At 42.5% G+C, this 19,375-nt stretch overlaps 1 protein-coding gene across 4 annotated transcripts in view; it reads right to left on the bottom strand.

The window, feature by feature from the left end:
* Nucleotides 1-5,239: 5,239 nt before the first annotated feature.
* The window catches only part of LOC147903091 (Metallo-hydrolase/oxidoreductase superfamily protein), a 176,508-nt gene continuing 162,372 nt past the window's right edge, over nt 5,240-19,375 (bottom strand). Inside the window, exons 8-11 of one of the 4 annotated variants that reach the window (XM_087373312.1) lie at nt 6,161-6,206; nt 5,965-6,074; nt 5,705-5,879; nt 5,240-5,629 (exon numbers count right to left, since the gene is read on the bottom strand). In XM_087373312.1, the coding sequence (XP_087229438.1) occupies nt 5,441-5,629; nt 5,705-5,879; nt 5,965-6,074; nt 6,161-6,206 (520 nt within the window). In that variant the 3' untranslated portion in view covers nt 5,240-5,440. The remainder of the gene's footprint in view (nt 5,630-5,704; nt 5,880-5,964; nt 6,075-6,160; nt 6,207-19,375) is intronic. The other 3 variants (XM_087373313.1, XM_087373311.1, XM_087373314.1) reach the window with 3 other exon arrangements.

Raw genomic sequence — 19,375 nt, 5'->3', positions numbered from 1 at the left:
AATATTGGTTATTATTACATACAAATTTCTCCACACGATTACAAAAAAGAATTCCTACTTCACAGGGTTGTATGAATATCTCATAGTCTTGTTTGGATAAATCATGTGCACTAACATTCAATCCTTTGATGGGAATAATCTTTCACCCTTAACAAAAGTTTGTGGGTACATTTCGCCATGATATTATTATGTTTAGCAAAAATAGAAGATCATAAAGACCATTTGCAAATGGTGTCGAAACTTCTTAAAGAGAATAAGCACTACATCAATGCAAAGAATATGAACTTCTCCCAAGTGAAATCAAATTTCTTGGCCCTAAGACTTATGCGAGTAGAGGATGCATAGGTGGAAACCTAATGCAAGATTGAGAGGTAGTTGCATACAAGAGCAATAGACTTCAACTAGCTGAACTAGATTATGACATTTATGAAAACAAGTTTTGGCATTTATTCATGCTCTCAAGTACTAGAAGCAATATCTTGGGGTCTTAAATTCATTCTACATGCATATAATTAGAGAGTTTGGTATTTGATGTGGAAGCCGCTTATCCAAGAAAAGCATATGGGATGGGTAATGCATTCAATTTCCAAATTCAAAATATTGCTAGTGAAGAGAATGATGTAGCCACTGTGTCATCTAGGAGAGTAGAATTGGATTCTAGTAATTAGAATTTTATGGACAAAGGATATCCAACATTTGAGGGTTGAAGCATTTGAAATATAAGATATCTTTTTTTAATTATAAAGAATATCTTATACCAATTGAACTAAATTCTCATTCCCTTGGATTTCAAAATGACATATGAGAGTTAAATAAAAAAATTTATGTCTATTTGACACTATGCCTATTCACTCTCCCTCTCATTTCTATTAGTTACTTACTCATTGCCCACCTCCTACCATCAATTAACCTATCATGATCCTTAAATTAATGCCCGTGTCTGTGCCTCTCCCACTCCCGCGTCTGCGTCTCTCCCTCTATTCAAGCATATGGGATGGGTAATGCATTAAATTTCCAAATTCAAAATATTGCTAGTGAAGAGAATGATGTAGCCAATGTGTCATCTAGGAGAGTAGAATTGGATTCTATTAATTAGAATTTTATGGACAAAGATATCCAACATTTGAGGGTTGAAGCATTTGAAATATATCTTTTTTTAATTATAAAGAATATCTTATACCAATTGAACTAAATTCTCATTCCCTTGGATTTCAAAATGAGATATGAGAGTTAAATAAAAAAATTTATATCTATTTGAAACTACGCCTATTCACTCCCCCTCTCATTTCTATTAGTTAGTTACTCATCGCCCACCTCCTACCATCAATTAACCTATCCTGATCCTTTAATTAATGTCCGTGTCTGTGCCTCTTCCACCCCCGCGTCTGCGTCTCTCCCTCCATTCAAGCGCCTCTCAACTTCTTCTTCCACTCCTGCACATCTCCCCCACTCCTGCACATCTCCCTCCCTCGCCTCCTCTCATCTTCTTCCTCCCTGCACACCCTCTCTCCACTCTAACCTCCCTCTCCCTCTCCCTCTCCCTCCCCTCCTCTCCCCCCCCCTCCTATTCTTCCTTTGGGAGGCCTTGACATCCCCCCTTTGTTGGTAAACTGAAAGGAAAGCATGGAGTGAACACAAACTGAGAATTCTTGCTTATGGAATGAAGAAAGGTGAGGCCCTTAAGTAGGCGCCTCTTACACGATCATTGACATCACTGATGACCTTTGAGCTTCACAATCATCTCCTAAATCTGCTCCTAGATTCTCTCAATCATCCTAAGTGGCTTCTACTACCACCTAACCGTGCTTATGGACACCTAACTGTGCCTCTAGTACACACACATAGAAACCAAGGTGTGCCTGGGGCATACACCTTGAGATATCCCATCATACCCCCCCTCAAGGGAATGCCTCATGCTATGTCAAGGATACATCTAGTCTCATAGTTTCTCATGCCATCTCATGGTGGTCAAGAATAAATCTATGGCTAGGTTCTCATGCTAGCAAGGGGTTCCCAAGGGTGTGAAGTAAACAAAAGGGATACAAAAGACCTTCCAATGGTTATCTCCCCTGCATGTACATGCACACAATGTCTGCAGGAGGTACCATGGAGAAAAAACACATACACGTGGCCTACATGTGGCCTACATCATATGGTGACCAGAGGTGTTTACAAAACACACAATAGTTTATTTCATTCATTTTGGAGGACTATCCAGGCTGAGTACCTTGACTCAAAAAAAAAAGAGAGATCTGGAGCATACATGGAGATGATTCAAATAGCATAATCTTCATAGGATGCCTCATCTTGTGGAGGCACATCAACTGCAAGTAGATTGGCAGTTTCTGACTTTGAAGTTGCTTCCTTTTTTGCTCTATAAAACTTTTCATGATGATTGTTTTTGCCACAGTGTTTGCATGGATTGATCTTAAAGCAATCTCTTGAGAGGTGATTAGTCTTCCCACAATGATTGCAAGGTGAAAACTTGCCCTTCTAGATTTTTATGGCATAGGCTGTGTCATTGCCTTTCCGGAGTTCCATGTGCCTTTCTTCTTCTTGAAGAGCAGAGATAAGACCTTTAAGATTAGGATTAGGAAGATTTTTCAAAGTGGTAACAACATGATCATAATTTTCAGGCATACTCTTGAGCAACACCGCCATTGCATCATCTGTAGTGATAGGAGAGTTGATAGAAGCAAGTTGAGTCATGAGACTCCACATGTAATTGACATGGGTAGCCAAAGGAGTGCCACTAGCCATCTTTAATTCGAAGAAAGCAATCTTAAGTGACAATTTTGAGATGTGAGAGCTAGCACCAAAAAAAATATCAAGCTTCTGCCAAGCTTCAGAAGGAGACTCCAAATTAGAGATGTGATGAATATAGTCATCTCCTAAGACAAGAGCAATGATGCCATAGGCTCTCTCCTCTCTAGCAGGATCTCTTGCCGGGCGTGTCAGAGCTGAGGATTCTCCAGCATTGGAGGTTGTTGAAGAAGAAGTTGAAGCTGGTTTGACAAGCCCCCAGAGGTTTTCCCTCATCAATGCAGACTTAACCTTCATATGCCATGTGTGAAAGCCCTTACCATTGAACTTATCCATATTCAAGATGGTAGCCATGAGAGGGTCTAACCCAGAGTGGGTAGTGTCTACTCTCTTACAAGGCTAGAAAGAGTTGAAGAGCTTCAAAATACAAGCATTTAGAGTAGCAACCAAAATCCATACTACAAATCAATGATGTTTTCACTTGCATGCTTCATAGAGGTGACTAAATGAAAGTATTCCAAGCAAATCCACGTATAGCAACTTAAAAGAAAGTTGTAGCCACATAGTTGTACTGATGCTTTTCAAAACTTTAAAACCTCAGAAATGCTAAAGTAGTATCTAATGTAGCATCACACTCACAACCTTGTCAAAACTGTCCAAAACAAAGGCCTGAACTTGGAGAGCTTGTATCTCACTCTTCAAAGCAAAGAAAAGAGGGCTTTCTGAAGCAAAAGAAAGCTCATATACCAAAGAATATCCAGCACAGAGGTTAGGTGAAATGGCGCGCGATATTGCCCGAGGAAGTTGTTGCAGACTGAACCTGTGTTTTGACGTTTTCGCCTTTGTTACTGAACCAAATGGGCTGCAAAGTGACTCAAAATGTTCGTCTTGCGGTCGCTCATCTACTCCTAAGAGGGCTCGAGCAATGGTACAGCAGGCAAGGAGTATTTTGCAACATAAGAATGACGAAAAAATGCGCTGTTTGAAGAATGGCAGCCAGCAGAGACGTTCTTTTTTTCAATTGCTTGCAGGTGGAAGTTCGCCCAAACGAGGGGTATCTCCAGCAGGAAGGGCTTGGAGAATGGTGGAGAATTGCTTGCAGGTGGAAGTTCGCCCAAACGAGGGGTATCTCCAGCAGGAAGGGCTTGGAGAATGGCGGAGAACTGAGGGAGAACAAGCTTTAGCAAGATTTGGGAAGAAGGGGAAGAAATGGAGAAGATGAAGAAGAAGAAAATGGAGGAGAAGAAGATGATGTGGCACAAGTGGACTCAAGGAGGATCAAAGTGCTCTGATACCATGTTGGTAAACTGAAAGGAAAGCATAGAGTAAACACAAACTAAGAATTCTTGCTTATGGAATGAAGAAAGGTGAGGTCCTTAAGTAGGCACCTCTTACATGATCATTGACATCACTGATGACCTCTGAGCTTCACAATCATCTCCTCAATCTGCTCCTAGATTCTCTCAATCATCCTATGTGGCTTCTACCACCACCTAACAGTGCTTATGGGCACCTAACTATGCCTCTAGCACACACACATAGAAACTAAGGTGTGCCTGGAGCATACACCTTGAGATATCCCATCACCCTTCTCCTCTCTTCAGCTTGGGTTGCTCTTTATAGAGCCAACAAAACTTTCTAAAAGCTCATACCCTTCTCTCAAATCTTCACGAGGACTTAATTTTTTACACTCCCTCGCTCTTACGTTAATTGGAATAAGGCTTATGTTAATTTTTTACACTCCCCGCCCTTCCCTACACATTAATTAAGTGCCTATTTTTCAATCTAGGGGTACCTATTTGAAACTTTGTAGAGAAATATGGAGCCTCAAGCAACTGCTACTTGTACTAACGAGTCTCCATGTAATTTGATTTTAGAGAAGGTATGGGATGGGTAAATTTTCAGCATTCGATTTCCAAATTCAAAATATTGCTAGTAAGGAGAATGATGTGGCTACTACGTCATCTAGGAGAGGATAATTGAATACTATTAATTCAAGATATTATGAAGATTCGAAAGCCTAAGAGATCTATCAATGATTTATCCAACCTTTCATAAGATTAAAAAGCATTTGTAATGGAGGACATAAATTTTTTATGTCAGATATAATTTTTGATGGATGCAACATTAGCTTTGCATTACGACAAGCATGTTGGAGAAGATCATAGAAGAAAGTCACAATCTTGTACTAAGCTCAACACACCTTAAAATTTAGTTTCATTGGGCACAAATGTGATGTGATATATATGAATTTCTTATTAAATACGTTACTCGCCACAAACTCTCATATGGCTATACAAGGAGCCAAGGCTTATTTCATCCATTGGCTCCATTAAAAATCATAGCAATGGACTTTATTAACATAGTTCCCTTGTAATCAACATGGACATGAAATTAGTCATAGATTCACGAATTCCATGTCGGAGAAATATTAATGTGTTTCTAAAACCATTGTATTTGATAGGAACACATAATTTTGAAAAGATTTATTTCACAATATATAAAGGAAAAGTTCTATCAATTTGAAGATTTCGATATAGGTGTTCAATAAACTCCACCAACACCACACAATAAAAGTACTTTCCTTATTGTTAAAGTTGGTGCATTTCAAAATATCTTATTTGAAGTCTTAAGTATTAGGAGAAAAACCATTCTATTAACATTTGAAATGCTAGATTCAAAGTTTTTTTCTTATACATACATAGCAGATTGAACCCATAAACACAGCTAGTGACAAATTCCTGATAAAATTGTTACCTAAATATGACTTCCAACTCCTTGGTAAAGAATGCGCCACAACCCTCGGAAGACAACCAAGGAAAAACGCACATCCACAACTTCTCCTGAAACGATCCATTGGAAAGCCCTGCCAAACGGGTTAAGTTGTAGCAAAAATGCCAATGATTTTAAATTGAAATGATCTACAAGACAACATACTTACCGGTGGAAGTTTTTGGAGCTGGCTCAAATGGTCAACATGTAGCTTCACATTGGAAAGAGCTGTCGTCCACATTGTGGGAGGAGTCTCCGCATAAGCTTGAGAGACTATATCAAAGGCTGTTTGTGCCCCGTTTTCAATGGATTCGAGAATTTGTGTCTCCCTAGCCTGCCGATGCCTGTAATCAGCATTTCAAATTCAACATTTTACATCATCCCAACAAATAAGAGAGAGAGAAAGAGACTACTTAAATGCACTCTCACCTTATGTAGTTGCAAAGCATATGCACAGGCCAAAGATTGAAATGCCCATGCATGGGCACTATCACACGTGGCGCCAAGGCCAAAAACCTGAGTGTGGTACTTAGATATTCCTGAAATTGCAAAGTCTTTCACAAGCTAGCAAGAATCACACAGAAGCATCAATAACTGCACAATTAGGGGGAAAAACATTTCTTGCCTGCATGTTCCCACCGGAATTAGCATCCAACAGTGAACTTCCTTCACTGCACCAATCAAAAGTCAGAACCATCTGCTTACATGATAGCCTCTTATAAGAATCTCAATTACGATTATGGAGACATTTTGGCATGACTGATATGCACATGCGTAAAAAAATCAATTTGCTTTATGCTTGTGATGAATTTGTTGCAAACATTAAGCACTAGACGAGAAACTTTTCTCATTGGGACATACAAAGAGCATACTTCACAAAAAACATGGTAGTATAACCCCGATGTCTTGGGACACAATTATTTATGAAGAACATTTGAAGCAAACATAGTGCCTGAGTTTTTTTTTCCCGCGAAAAAAACTTTCTATTTATGCTTGAAAAACCAACCCTACAAATCAGTCAACCATGGGTTGCAGATCGAGGAAGAAATGCTAGAGAACGGGTTGTCCAACCAGCCTGTTTTCAGAGTACCCTACACGCCTAGGGAATCTTTGAAACAGGGGCTAGCAACCAATGTAGAGGACTCTACATCCAGCAAATGCCTCACTCTGTGCATACCTAAGCCACTTGAACGCCATGCCTTGCAGAAATATGCCCACCTCTCAACGGCCATTCGAGTCCCACGCTCCCAAATGGTGCGCATGGTATAGATTATATCTTGCCATATGGCAACTATGGTGGCTTCCCACGGAACCTAATGGCCTCCCATCACAAAACTGCAGCAGGTAACCCAAATGTTCCAAGCATGATGCTCGACACTGCCTCCCATGAGTTATCCTCTAGTGAGGGCACAGGACACTATCAAGCATAAGGCGTCGCATCATGTGCCTCTATCCGTAAGACCCACTGACCTTGGAACTTTGTACATTGGAGAGGCTGGATCGATCGAGGAGGCGTGACACCCCTCAGAAAGCTAGGCGGCCATCCCCCAACTGAAGTCGTGCTATGTCCTAGCAACAAGCTAGAGGAATTATCATATGTACTGTGGGGCAGCTCTAAAGACAATGCGGGTTAGTTTCCATATCTCTACGCATGCATACTGAAGGAGTTTTAAAGTCGACAAAGTACTATTCGTCTGTAACTCTATGCCAAGGCAAGGTTGTGGTATGAATACAGGTTTTATTTAAGTAAAGAGAGATGCACAGCTACAGACTTCACAATGTGCGTGTAAATGACCTTTGACTCTTTAAGTCTAAGTATAATTACATTAGCAAAGAAGGTACAAAGACAAAGGTCCAACACTTGCTGATAAAAATCGTTAAAATGATGTGTAAATGACCTTTGGCTCTTGAAGTCTTATGTATAATTACATCAGCAAAGAAGGTACAAAGATAACAGTCCAACACTTGCCCTTGATTTGTTGCATATAGAGATCCTGAGAGTTTTCAATGTCTTTGTCTTCTTCACCTTCCTGCAATCTACGAGTCTTAGATCTTGGACTACCTCTATGGATCTCGAGAAGCTTCAGATGGTCTTTGCATGTTCATGCTTGCAAATAGACTACCTACACAGCTCTCATCCACCTTTTTTTTAAACCTGCAAGAAATTCATAATTGTTGTGATGTCTCACTACCTTTCAGGGTCGCACAATTAGCTTCACCTTTTACTTTGACATCATATACCTCCTAGCATTCACGTGCATGATGCTCAGGGTTCCCATAAGAATTGCATATAGGATTACTCTATTTGAATACTAGTGAGTCTTTGATGAGGATCCTACAAAATTATGTTTCTGGAAGCTTTTATGCTAATAGCATAAATACAGATGCATTCTTGTTAGATTCTCCTTGCTAATAGCATAAATTCAGATGCATTCTTGTTAGATTCATCTAACTATTAGAAATATTTATATTTCCTACGGCAATGGCCAATGTTATGTAACAAGAGGCTAGGGGTACCTTTTCCCTTTATTAAGGTTTTTAACCCCTAACCTCACTCAGAGGTTGAGTTTGTGGGTGATTTAGTCACCACACGACTTTTGACCCAAGTTAGGGTTCATTCTAGGGATTTGTCTCTATGACTACCCTAGCTTTCTAGTTCATTAGAGTTGCTTCAATTTCATTCCAGCTTGCTTCAGCTCCGTTCTCTCACGTTCTCTCACTTCCATTTCCAATATTTGGTATCACAGCCAGGTTCCCCCTCACGCCTCCCACGCCCTCTAGTTTCATTTAGTCACGAAGAACTTTGATTTCATCAAGCACACTTGCAGCAACCAGGTCGTGTTTTATCTCAGCTAGCATCTAGAGAACTTACAGAAGTGGGCAAGCGTGGGTAGGCTTAATGGGATGCAGCTCTCTAGCCATCTTTTGCATCATCTCCTTCTACTATTTTATTCACAACATTCATCTTTAATCAAAATGAGGCACACAAATTTTAGATGCAACTACTCGATGACATTTTTTAATCTCCTTGGATTGCGATCTCATCTTTCATTACCTCCTAAACCTTTGAAAATAAAAGAAGAAGTATTTTAGAAAATCATGAGATTGATCAGTAGCAAACCAAGAACGGATTTTTGGAGCTCACCATTAAGGAATGGTTTTACCCAAGCCAGCATTACATCCCAAGAAGTACATTTTTGGAGTCCCGTTTAAGGTTCTCTTAGGACGTGATTGGTTGTTGCCACTTTCCCATGGCATTCGTAGGATGAGTAGGTTGTGCAAGCTTCCAAGGCTTTTTGTCACCTACAGATATATCAGTTCTGCTGGTTTTTAGCTCCAAAACTCGTTTCTCTCTCCCCCGGAGCTCAATCTTCAGCAAGGCGACCTATTTTGTGCCCCTCTGGAGTTGTTTGGAAGCAGGGCAACCTATTTCCCACTAATTTCCAGTCTCAGCAGTTGTTTTGGAAGGCTGAGCACACATTTTGAGGCATTTTTCAAGACTATTTTGTTGTTTTGAAGGTATTTACTCTTAGGACTGTTTTGGGGCTTCTAAATCTCTCTCCTTGCTGTTTTGAACGTGTCTCAGACAGTATTGTGCAAGGACACCCATATTTTGCACTTTTTGGTGCATTTTCAGTTCACTTAGATAGGGAGCTTGCTGTTTTTTTGCAAAACGGTGATAAAAATAAGCATTTTGGGGAGCTTCTATCGCATTGATAACAATATTATACCCTGTTGATTCATTTGCTATATTTACCATGTTTGGGATAGCCAATCCACTGGGTTAGGGAACTTGCTGTTTTTGCCAAAAGAGTGATAAAAATCAGCATTTTGGGAGCTTCTATTGTGTTGAGAACAATCTTCACCCTGTTGATTAGCTCTTTTGGTGGTTCATTTGCTATATTTACCATTTTTGGTCTAGACATCTCTCCTTGCCGTTTTCGACATGCCTCACAAGAAGTATTGTGCAAGGACAGCCCATATTTTTGGGTGCATTTTCAGCCCACGCAATTAGGGAACTTGTTTTTTTTGCAAAACCATGATAGAAATCAGCATTTTGGGGAGCTTCTATTGCAGTGAGAACAACCTTCGCCCTTGATTAGCTCTGTTGGTGGTTCATTTGCTATATTTACCTTTTTTGGGCATTTTCAGCCCACTTAAGTAGGGAGCTTGCTGTTTTTTGCAAAACAGTGATTAAAATCAGCATTTTGGGGAGCTTCTATTGCGTTGAGAACAATCTTCACCATACTGATTAGCTCTATTAATGGTTCATTTGCTATATTTACCATTTTTTGACATTGTTCAGTCCATTGAGTGAGGGAACTCGCTGTTTTTTTCAAAAGACTGATAGGGGAGCTTCTATTGCATTGAGAACAATCTTCACAGTACTGATTAGCTATGTTGATGGTTCATTTGCTATATTTGCCATTTTTGGTTTGGAGATCTCTCCTTGCTATTATGGACGTATCTCAGGCAAAATAGTGCAAGGACAGCCCATATTTTGCACTTTTGGGTGCATTTTCAGTCCACTCAGTTAGGGAACTTGTTCTTATTTGCTAAAGTGATTAAAATCAGCATTTTGGGAGCTTCTTTTGTGTTGAGAACAACCTTCACCCTGCGGATTAGCTCTATTTGTGGTTTATTTGCTATATTTTACACTTTTGGGTCCATTTTCAGTCCACTCAGTTAGGGAATCCACTCAATTAGGGAACTTGCTGTTTTTGCAAAACAGTGATAAATATTAGCATTTTGGGGAGCTTCTATAATCTTCACCCTGCCGATTAGCTTTGTTGGTGGTTCATTTGCTATGTTTACCATTTTTGGGCATTTTCAGTCCACTTAGTTGGGAAACTTGCTGTATTTTGCAAAACAGAGATAGAAATCAGCATTTTGGGAAGCTTCTATTGCATTGAGAATAATCTTCACCCTATTGATTAACTCTGTTGGTGGTTCATATGCTATATTTACCATTTTTGGTCTAGAGATCTCTTCTTGCTGTTTTAAATGTGTCTCAGGCAGTATTGTGCAAGGACAACCCATATTTTGCACTTTTGGGTGCATTTTCAGTCAACTCAGTTAAGGAACTTACTGATAAGTAAAATCAGCATTTTGGGGAGCTTCTAGTGCGCTAAGAACAATCTTCACCTTGCTGATTAGCTTTGTTGGTGGTTCATTTGCCATATTTTGAACTTTTAGATGCATTTTCTGTCACCATTTGGGACTTCTCCTAAGAAAACAAAGGAATAATTCTTAAACAGGAATTGATCCGTGGGTAGTAGTAGTTCATCTACATCAAGTTTGTATTTTGGATCTATTGCTAATGCTACTAATTTTTTATAATATTTGAATCAATTTTGAATGCAATTTTAAAAGTATAATTAAAGCATTAAGGGACATTTTAGGTTCACAAAAGGTCCCCCTAAAGCTTTTCTTCAACCTATTTAATCTATGCTGCTCCTTTTCTTCCAACTATTTAATTGCCTATTTAATCTATGCCGCTCCTTTTCTTCCACCTATGCACTCCTTTTATTTAACCTATGCTTGCGATCTAATGCTTTGATGAGCATGATTCCAAAGCCGACATTTTTTTTAAAATGTGAAGAAAAATCACATGCTCGTCAACTAATTCAATCTGCAACAAAGAAAGTTAAAGTGGTTAACCAATAATAAGTATTATTGTTTTACTTTTGTGTTGCATTGGTAAAAGAGAACTGTGGGGATGCCCACAAGGGACTAGAAATAGTCCAAGAACTAGAATGCATGCATTAGACTAACCTTTAATGGGTTAAAGTGTTGGATTTTGATTGTGGCGATGTGTAGGTCCAAGAAGGGTGCAAAAAGAGCCCTAAAGTTAAGGGAAAGCGACAAAAAGCAGGACCTACAAGGCAAAAAGCACCAAGAGGAGGTGGCGCCTACATATGGAGGGCCCCACGGGGCTAAAAGCCAGTGAAATAGCCTAAAAGCCAAGGATCTGGCTCAGAAAGCATGCGAATTAGCTTTTAGAAGCTCCAAAAAGCTAGAAGTGTAAAAGCTCTAGCTTTTTGAGAAAGAAAGCCTAATCTAGGCTTAGGAAAGCTAGCCCCAGCTTTTTAGAAAGATCTGGTTTCAGGTTGGGGCCAAGCCTATAAAAGAAGAGCCCTTGAGCTCTAGAAAAAAGGAGAGTTGTACTCAGCCTAAGCTCTTCTGAGCTCCAGTTGTGCAAAAGTCTATTCTATTGCAATAAAGACCTTCGGGGGGGTCCAGCCCTTTTTCTGGGCCCTAGTGCTGTGTATTGTTTCTTTCCTTCACCTCCTTGCACACTTCCTTGAAGGCGTATGAGCTCCAATAGCCTCACCAAGCTCAGCCAGTGAATTCCAGCGCCTAGTCTGCATCCATAGACTATTGTGATTAGTTCTAGAGCTTCCCTATCATATTGCGATTGCGGCCCAGGCTTCCTATTTGCATCCCAAAGTGCTGCAATCTGTCCCATAGCCTCTCCAAGTGCTGTGATTCCATGCTAGAAGACCTTTCTTGCTGCGATTTGAGTTGCTAGCTGTGTGCTATGTCCGGAGGTGCCCGCAAACCATTCCTAGAATGCCCAGGATCAATTGCGATTTGATTGGGAAGTTGTTCCCTTGCTGCCCTTTGCAGTCCAGCCAGCCCATAGCTCCCTGAGTTGCTGGAATACTATTGTAAAGTTGGACTTTGAGGTCTAGTTTCAGTTTCATTTTCAGTCCACTCAGTTAGGGAACTTGCTGTTTTTTGCAAAACAGTGATAAAAGTCAGCATTTTGGGGAGCTTCTATTGTGTTGAGAATAATCTTCACCCTAATGATTAGCTCGGTTGGTGGTTCATTTGCTATATTTATCATTTTTGGGCATTTTCAGTCCACTCAGTTAGGAAACTTGTTGTTTTTGCAAAACAATAATACAAAACAGCATTTTGGGGAGGTTCTATTGCGTTGAGAACAATCTTGATTCTTCACCCTTTTGATTAGCTCTATTGGTGGTTCATTTGCTATATATATCATTTTTTTGTCCGGAGAGAAATATTGTGCAAGGACAGTCCATATTTTGCACTTTTGGGCGCATTTCAGTCCACTCAGTAAGGGAGCTTGCTATTTTTTGCAAAACAGTGATTAAAATCAGTATTTTGGGGAGCTTCTATTGCATTGAGAACAATCTTCACCCTGGGTGATTAGCTTTGTTGGTGTTTCATTTGCTATATTTTGCACTTTTGGGTGCATGGTTTTTTTGGCAAAACAATGATTAAAATCAGCATTTTGTGGAGCTTCTATTGCGTTGAGAACAATCTTCATCCTGTTGATTAGCTCTGTTGGTGATTCATTTGCTATATTTATGACTTTTGGGCTTGAATCCAAGACTATTGGTTGAACCATACAACCAAAAGCCACTCTCACCCTTCTTCACGCATCGGGCCGACTCCCATCATTACTTGGAACTCCTTGCCAGAGTCTTATCTTTCTTTTTATACGTCTCTCAACATTTCAATGAGAGGGAATCTGAATCGCCCCACTAGTCAAGAGTTGGTAGCGCTATTGTTGCAGGAGGAGTAGATGCGAAAGCATATGGCTTCACATTCTCTTAGTGGGGAGCATGCTTTTTCAGCAAAGGACAAGGGCAAAAAGAAAGTTCAGCCAAGTCATGCCTCTAGCAATGGTTCTAGACATGCACATACAAATGGGAAAGATAAAAAGGATGCCTCACAGCCTTTCAAGAAAAGCAAATGCCATTATTGCAAAAAGCCTGGTCATCACATCAGTGAATTCCCCAAGAGGGTTGCAAAAAAGAAGAAATCTAGTATGGAAATTTTAGGCTCAGCTCATCATGTAGGTTCCGATGATACTATTGCTCATTTTGTTGAGCATAATTGGGGCCTTCTTTACTTGTAGCTTGAGGTTTCTTGGGAGTCACGCATTTTCTGGTACTATGATAGCAGTGCTTCCTGCCATATCACCTCACATAAATCTTTCTTTGAAAAGTTATCTAGCACACTGGTTGGCAAGTCAGTTTCTTGTGCCAACGATTCTTCTTATCCAGTTAAAGGGATTGGAGAACTTTCACTCACAGTTGTGGACGGTTCAGATTTTTGCCTCTAGGATGTTTTGTATGTCCTTGGGATAAAGAATGATTTACTTTTTGTTCCTTCTTTCTCTCAAAGAGGTTACCAGGTTATCTTTTAGGATGACAAACGTACGGTCTGTGACAGGGAGAGAGATTATGGCTTGGTTTTCACCAATACATTATGCCACAGATTATTTCAGCTTGATGCCTATGAGAGTAGAATATTCAGCTACGATTGCCATGCAGGGTGCAGAGTTATGGCATGCCGGGTTTGGGCACGTAAATTATGGTAGCCTTGTGTTATTGCAAAAGCTTAATATGGTTGATGCCTTGCCTCGTTTGGAGACGCCTCCAAACAAAATATGTGGGGTCTTATTTTGGGTAAAATGCATCGTTTTCCCTTTCCTAGATTGGTGCAGTCTGGGCTGCATGAAAGTTACAGCTTGTCCATGTTGATGTTTTTGGACCCATGTGCACTCCCATCTCTTGGAGTCCATCTTTATTATGTTACATTCATAGATGACTTCACATGTTTTACTCTTAAGAAGAAGTCCGAAGTTTGCAATGTTGTCAAGCACTTTGTGACCTTGGCTGCAAATGCCGGTTGCAGACTCTCCGTTCAGATCGAGGGGGGAATATCTATCCAAGCATTGCAACCATTTTTTGCTGAGAATGACATTACACATCAGTTTACGATGAGGTATACTCCTCAACAGAATGGGAAGGGTGAAAGGAAAAATTGGTCACTTTCAAAGATGGGGAGATGCATGCTAGAAGCAAAAGGGTTGCCACACAAATTTTGGATGGAGGCCATATGTGCTCGTCGAATCATATTTTGAACAGGTGTCCCACAAGGCTCTTAAGGTCATGACACCTTATCAAGCATGGTTTGGTTGTAAGTTTGATGTGGGCCATTTCCATACATTTTATTGTGTAGCATATGCACATGTGCCTCGAGAGTTGCATGGCAAACTTGATGACAAGGCAGAAAAGTGCATCTTTATTGGCTACAACAATGAAAGCAAGGGGTATAGACTTTTATAATCCCGTGACCAAGAAGGTTGTCATTAGTGAGGATGTCATATTTGCTGAAAATCCAGATTACCCTTTGCTAGTTTTGACAAAAATCAGGGTCCTTCTCAACCCTCTGATGGGCTATTGCCCACTTCCTGTGATGTTGCACCTCATATGCCAGTGGAAATCAGAATTTACATTTCCCTGGCTGCTGCTCCCCGCTCCTCCTGCTGCCCTTCCTCCTTCCTGCTCCCCTTCTTGCTGCCCCCTCCCTCCCCTCCTTGCTGCCTCCTCCCTCCCCTCCCCCCTACCTGCTGCTCCCCCCCACCTCCCCTCTCTCTCCCCCCTACCCCCCGCGCTGCTGCTGCCCCTACCCCCGCACATTCTGCAGCCCCTCCCCCGCACGCTGCTGCCCACGCAGCCCCCCCTCCCCCGCGCTGCTGCCCGCCTGCGTGCCCCCCCTGCGCTGCTACCTGTACAGCCCCTCCCCCGCGCGTTGCTGCAGCCCCTCCCCCCCACGCTGCTGCCCGCGCAGCCCCCCCCTCCCCGCGCTGCTGCCCGCCTGCGTGCCCCCCCTGCGCTGCTGCCTGCACAGCCCCCCCCCCACCAACCCCGCGCTGTTTCTTCGCTCCCCCCCCCCCCCCCCTCCTCCACTCCTCTCATCTACCCTCCCCTCCTCTCCTCCTCTTGCCCCCTTCCCTTCCCCTCTCCCTCTTGCTGCCCTCCCTTTCTCCTTTCTGACTCCTCCCCCTCATTCATTCTCCATACTTGCTCAATCTTCTCTCTCCCTCCCTCCTTTCACCCTCTCCCTTCATCAGGTGTACCCCCTATTTTTTGGGGGGTCTCCTGGGCTTCAGGAAAGCGGACAAAGTTTCTTTGTGTTTGAGTCGGCCTTTCCCACCTCGATTGACGAATGGGTACCCATTCAGTCAATCCGTTACTGCACACACCGGCCGCGAGAACCGTCACTTTCTCAAAAAAAGAGCTGCAACAGTTGCAAAAGGATTTGGAGCATGAGTGTATCACGACTCTCTTCGCACGCATCTTTAACTCCCACCCCTCCAGATCACAGGCTAGAGATTGGATGCTTGCGGCGCTTATGTAGGCAACCACATCAACAAGTTGCCACATAGGCAACCATGTCAGGTTGCCATGCAGGAAGCCACATCAACAGAGCAAGGCAGAGCCTACATCAGCATCTGCAAGTGCCACATCAACCTAAAGGTGCCACCTCAACAGGAGCCACGTTGACAGTGCCACGTGGTAGTTCCAACAGCCAAAAGCCCAGTCAGCTTAGCTGGACAGGAGCAAGGATAAGTTCGGGTGACCTACCAACACGACCGGCGTGTTCTTGGGAATCTACAGGTCCCATCTAGAGGTTTGGTTCAGTCCGAACAGCAACATCAGTTAGTGTTCTGCAACAGAGCAGTCCCTTTTCTCCATCAAAACTCAGTTCAACGGCAGTGAGGGTTTAGCTCCTCCATACAGTACTCCCATTTCTCTCTTGTAGTGAGGGTTCATTCCCTCCATACAATATTTAGCTCTTCAATTCTTTATAGTTGTATTCAGCCCTCTAGGCCAAACATTATTTCAAATGCTATTTCCCTCTTTGGAGGCCCATTATATTTCCTCCCTCGGATTCTCACACTTGCTCCACAGTTCCACTTGTGTTTTGAACACATTTTTCTATTAGTTTAAATAATAGTGAGTAGGAGAGAGAGTTAGTAGGCTATCTCCCTGTTACATTGGTATCAGAGCTTCAGATTTTCTTTCTTGAAATAGGGAGGGTCAGTTTAGGGACTTTATGGTATAGACAAGATCCGGAAAGGACACCATGAGTACAAGTGAGAAGTCCAACACCGGGGGGGATGAGGGATCCACCACCCCACCACCATAGAATCATGTAGAGGCCTCTATGTCTGGCATGATGGCCATGATGTCTACAGAATATGATGCAACAATAACCGTCTGAGAGTCTCTTTAAACGCATCGTTCAACTCCAAGAGATGCGGGACGATCGTGAGAAGGCCGCCAGATAGCGCGAGAGAGTAGCTTGGGAGGCGAAAGAAGAACGTGACCGTGAGGATCACGAAGCCAAGGAGCTTAGAGAGTGCACCGCTAGCAAGGAGAAGGAAGAACGGGACCGGCAACTTTTCATTTCTCTACTCTTACCATATGGAGATAAAGGAAGGGAGAGAAAGTCCAGCAACCCATGAAATCTTCTTTTCCGAGGATGCTCCACTTCATTCGGTGTGATGGTAAGACCGAACCTTTAGTGTTGACTTCGTGGCTCAATCAGTTTGAAAGCTACTTTTCAAAAGCGCACCGCTGGCAAGGAGAAGAAAGAATGGGACCGGCAACTTTTCATTTCTCTACTCTTACCATATGGAGATAAAGGAAGGGAGAGAGAGTCTAGCAACCCACGAAATCTTCTTTTTCGAGGACGCTCCACTTCATTTGGTGTGATGGTAAGACCGGACCTTTAGTGTTGACTTCATGGCTCAATCAATTTGAAAGCTACTTTTCAATTGTGCCTAAAAACGACAACGAAAGGTGCATTCTCACATCAGTGCACCTCACAAGCTTGGCAGTCACCTAGTGGTTCGAGTGGCACAAGGACCACTATGATGCAAACGAGGAGGCACCTCATTATGTGTGGACGGAGTTCATGAAAAATATCACAACAAGTTCCTGCCACCTCAGTACCTAGACAGTTCTTCGTGAGCCAGTTCTTTGAGATGTGCCAAAGGGACACAGAGACGGTTAATTGTTACACCAATAAGTTTACCCAGGTGTCCATATATATAGTTGCAATAGGAGGACATCCAGAAGTTAAGCAAGTTTCTCCATGGTTTGCATTCAAACATCTAGTGATATGTTCATATTTTCAGGCCATGGGACTATGAGAGCGCATGGGAGCTTGCTCAGAATTTTGAGCTCATGCACAAAATTCAAACAGGTCAACAAAGAAGTTCCAGGATTCATGGTGGTGGGAATGGGCAGCAGATGAAGACTTGGATGGCCAAGGATAGCAATGGCTATGGCGGATACTTGGATGTAGCGACATGAGCAATCTATGCCAAAGAGAACCGATGCTTCCATTGTCATGTGCCAGGTCACAAGAAAGAAGATTGCCCATAGCACCAGAAGCTAAGCATAAGGAGACACGTCAAATGGTTCATCCACAGCTTCAACTCCTACAGGGATACTCTCATTGGTCATCGACGAGCTCGAGCATCAGTAGAAGGGGGAACCTCATCCGTTTCCCAACATGTTTCAATTTTATGGCCAGATTGGTGGTCAGAAGGCCCTTATCTCGCCCGCCCCCTTTGCTACCTTTCCCGCCCCTCTCTCTAGCCCTCTCCGCCCCCCTACATGCTGTCTCGCACCCCCTTCTCCCCCACCTCCCCCTCTAACCTCTACGTCCTCTCTCGCCACCCCCTCTGGCCCCTCCTAGCCCCCATCAGCCACACTAGCCCTCCCGCCTCCCTCCCTCCCCCCCCCCGCCTACCCTAGTGTCACCCCTCCTCTCTCCCTATCCTCCCTCAGCCCCTCCCTTCCCTACAGCCCTTCAGCCCCTCTTGGCTTCCCTCTCTTCAATCCCCTCCTTTCCCCTCGATCCTCCTTTTTCTCATCAGCCCCTCTCTCTTTTTGAAATCCAGCCCTCTGCAATAGCAAGGAATTGACGGATAGAGCTTCACCATGTTTGAGTCCGCCTTTTCACCCCGATTAACAAATGGATTCTCATTCAATCAATCCTCGACCACTTCCACCCCGGCTATGAAGACAATTATTTTTTAGAACACGTGTTGCAGCAGCTCAGAAAGGATGTAAAGCTTGAAAGCTCTACTTTACTCTTCGCTCAAATCCATGGGTCCCACCCTTCCAATCGGAAGCCAAGGATTGGATGCTTGCGTCTTTACCAGAAGAGCTCGCTCGTCAGCTTTCAAATGTACGCTTATTGGGATGAGGCTTCTTTCAGGTGGTTTCGATTCTCCTGAGGCCACTGCTTCGGTACTCAAGGCTAATCCCTCGGGGGTAGCTTCCAGAAGGATTTTTCTATCACCCTTCACTTTGGTTTTGATCCTGTTGAGGAGTACAGTCGGGTCACCTCTCTTTTTATCCGATTTCCTAGGTAGGCTGTTTATTTTTTGCGAGCTTTGATTGTGATCTTTTTTATTTTTTTGTGAGATTTTTATGGGCTGAGTTCAAGGGCCTTGATTTTTTGGTCATTTTTTGGAACCTCAAAGCAAGAACTACTCATGATATAAGACTCACATATGTTGAGCAACACTTCTAGAAAACTTTTGATTTGTCATCACATGAGGAGTAAGGCTAGTTGGCAAGGGTCTAGGAGATGGATTTAGAGGAGTGTGAGAGCTCAAGAAAAGAGGGCAAGGGCTTCAAAGGGAGGTTCTTGTGTAGCTGCATATTCAAAGCATTCTAAACATGCATTAATCTTCAAAGCAATGCAGTGATTGGAAGCATGCATATCTTCAAACCAATGCACTGATTGGAAGGATGAAGTTTTTATTTGAAGGTAATTATTCCAAACCTGCATTCTAAACAAAACCTCCAAATCATTGATCGTCGAACCAATACAGTGATTGGAAGCAAGCCGTCAAAGCATCTTTTTGGTTTATGTATACAAAGCATTGTGTATTTAAAGGCAACCATTTTAAACTTGCATTCCAAGCAAGCACTACAACCAAGGCATGCACACCAATGATGTAAAAGACCCTAATCTTGAAGAACTTTTGTGT

Source organism: Dipteris shenzhenensis, chromosome 4 (assembly GCF_047967505.1).
Source record: "Dipteris shenzhenensis isolate YYH24624 ecotype China chromosome 4, Dip_SZ_1.0, whole genome shotgun sequence".
In the NCBI taxonomy this organism is placed as follows: domain Eukaryota; kingdom Viridiplantae; phylum Streptophyta; class Polypodiopsida; order Gleicheniales; family Dipteridaceae; genus Dipteris; species Dipteris shenzhenensis.
Note: the sequence above shows the minus strand (reverse complement) of the source record. Positions and strands in the feature narration are given on the sequence as shown.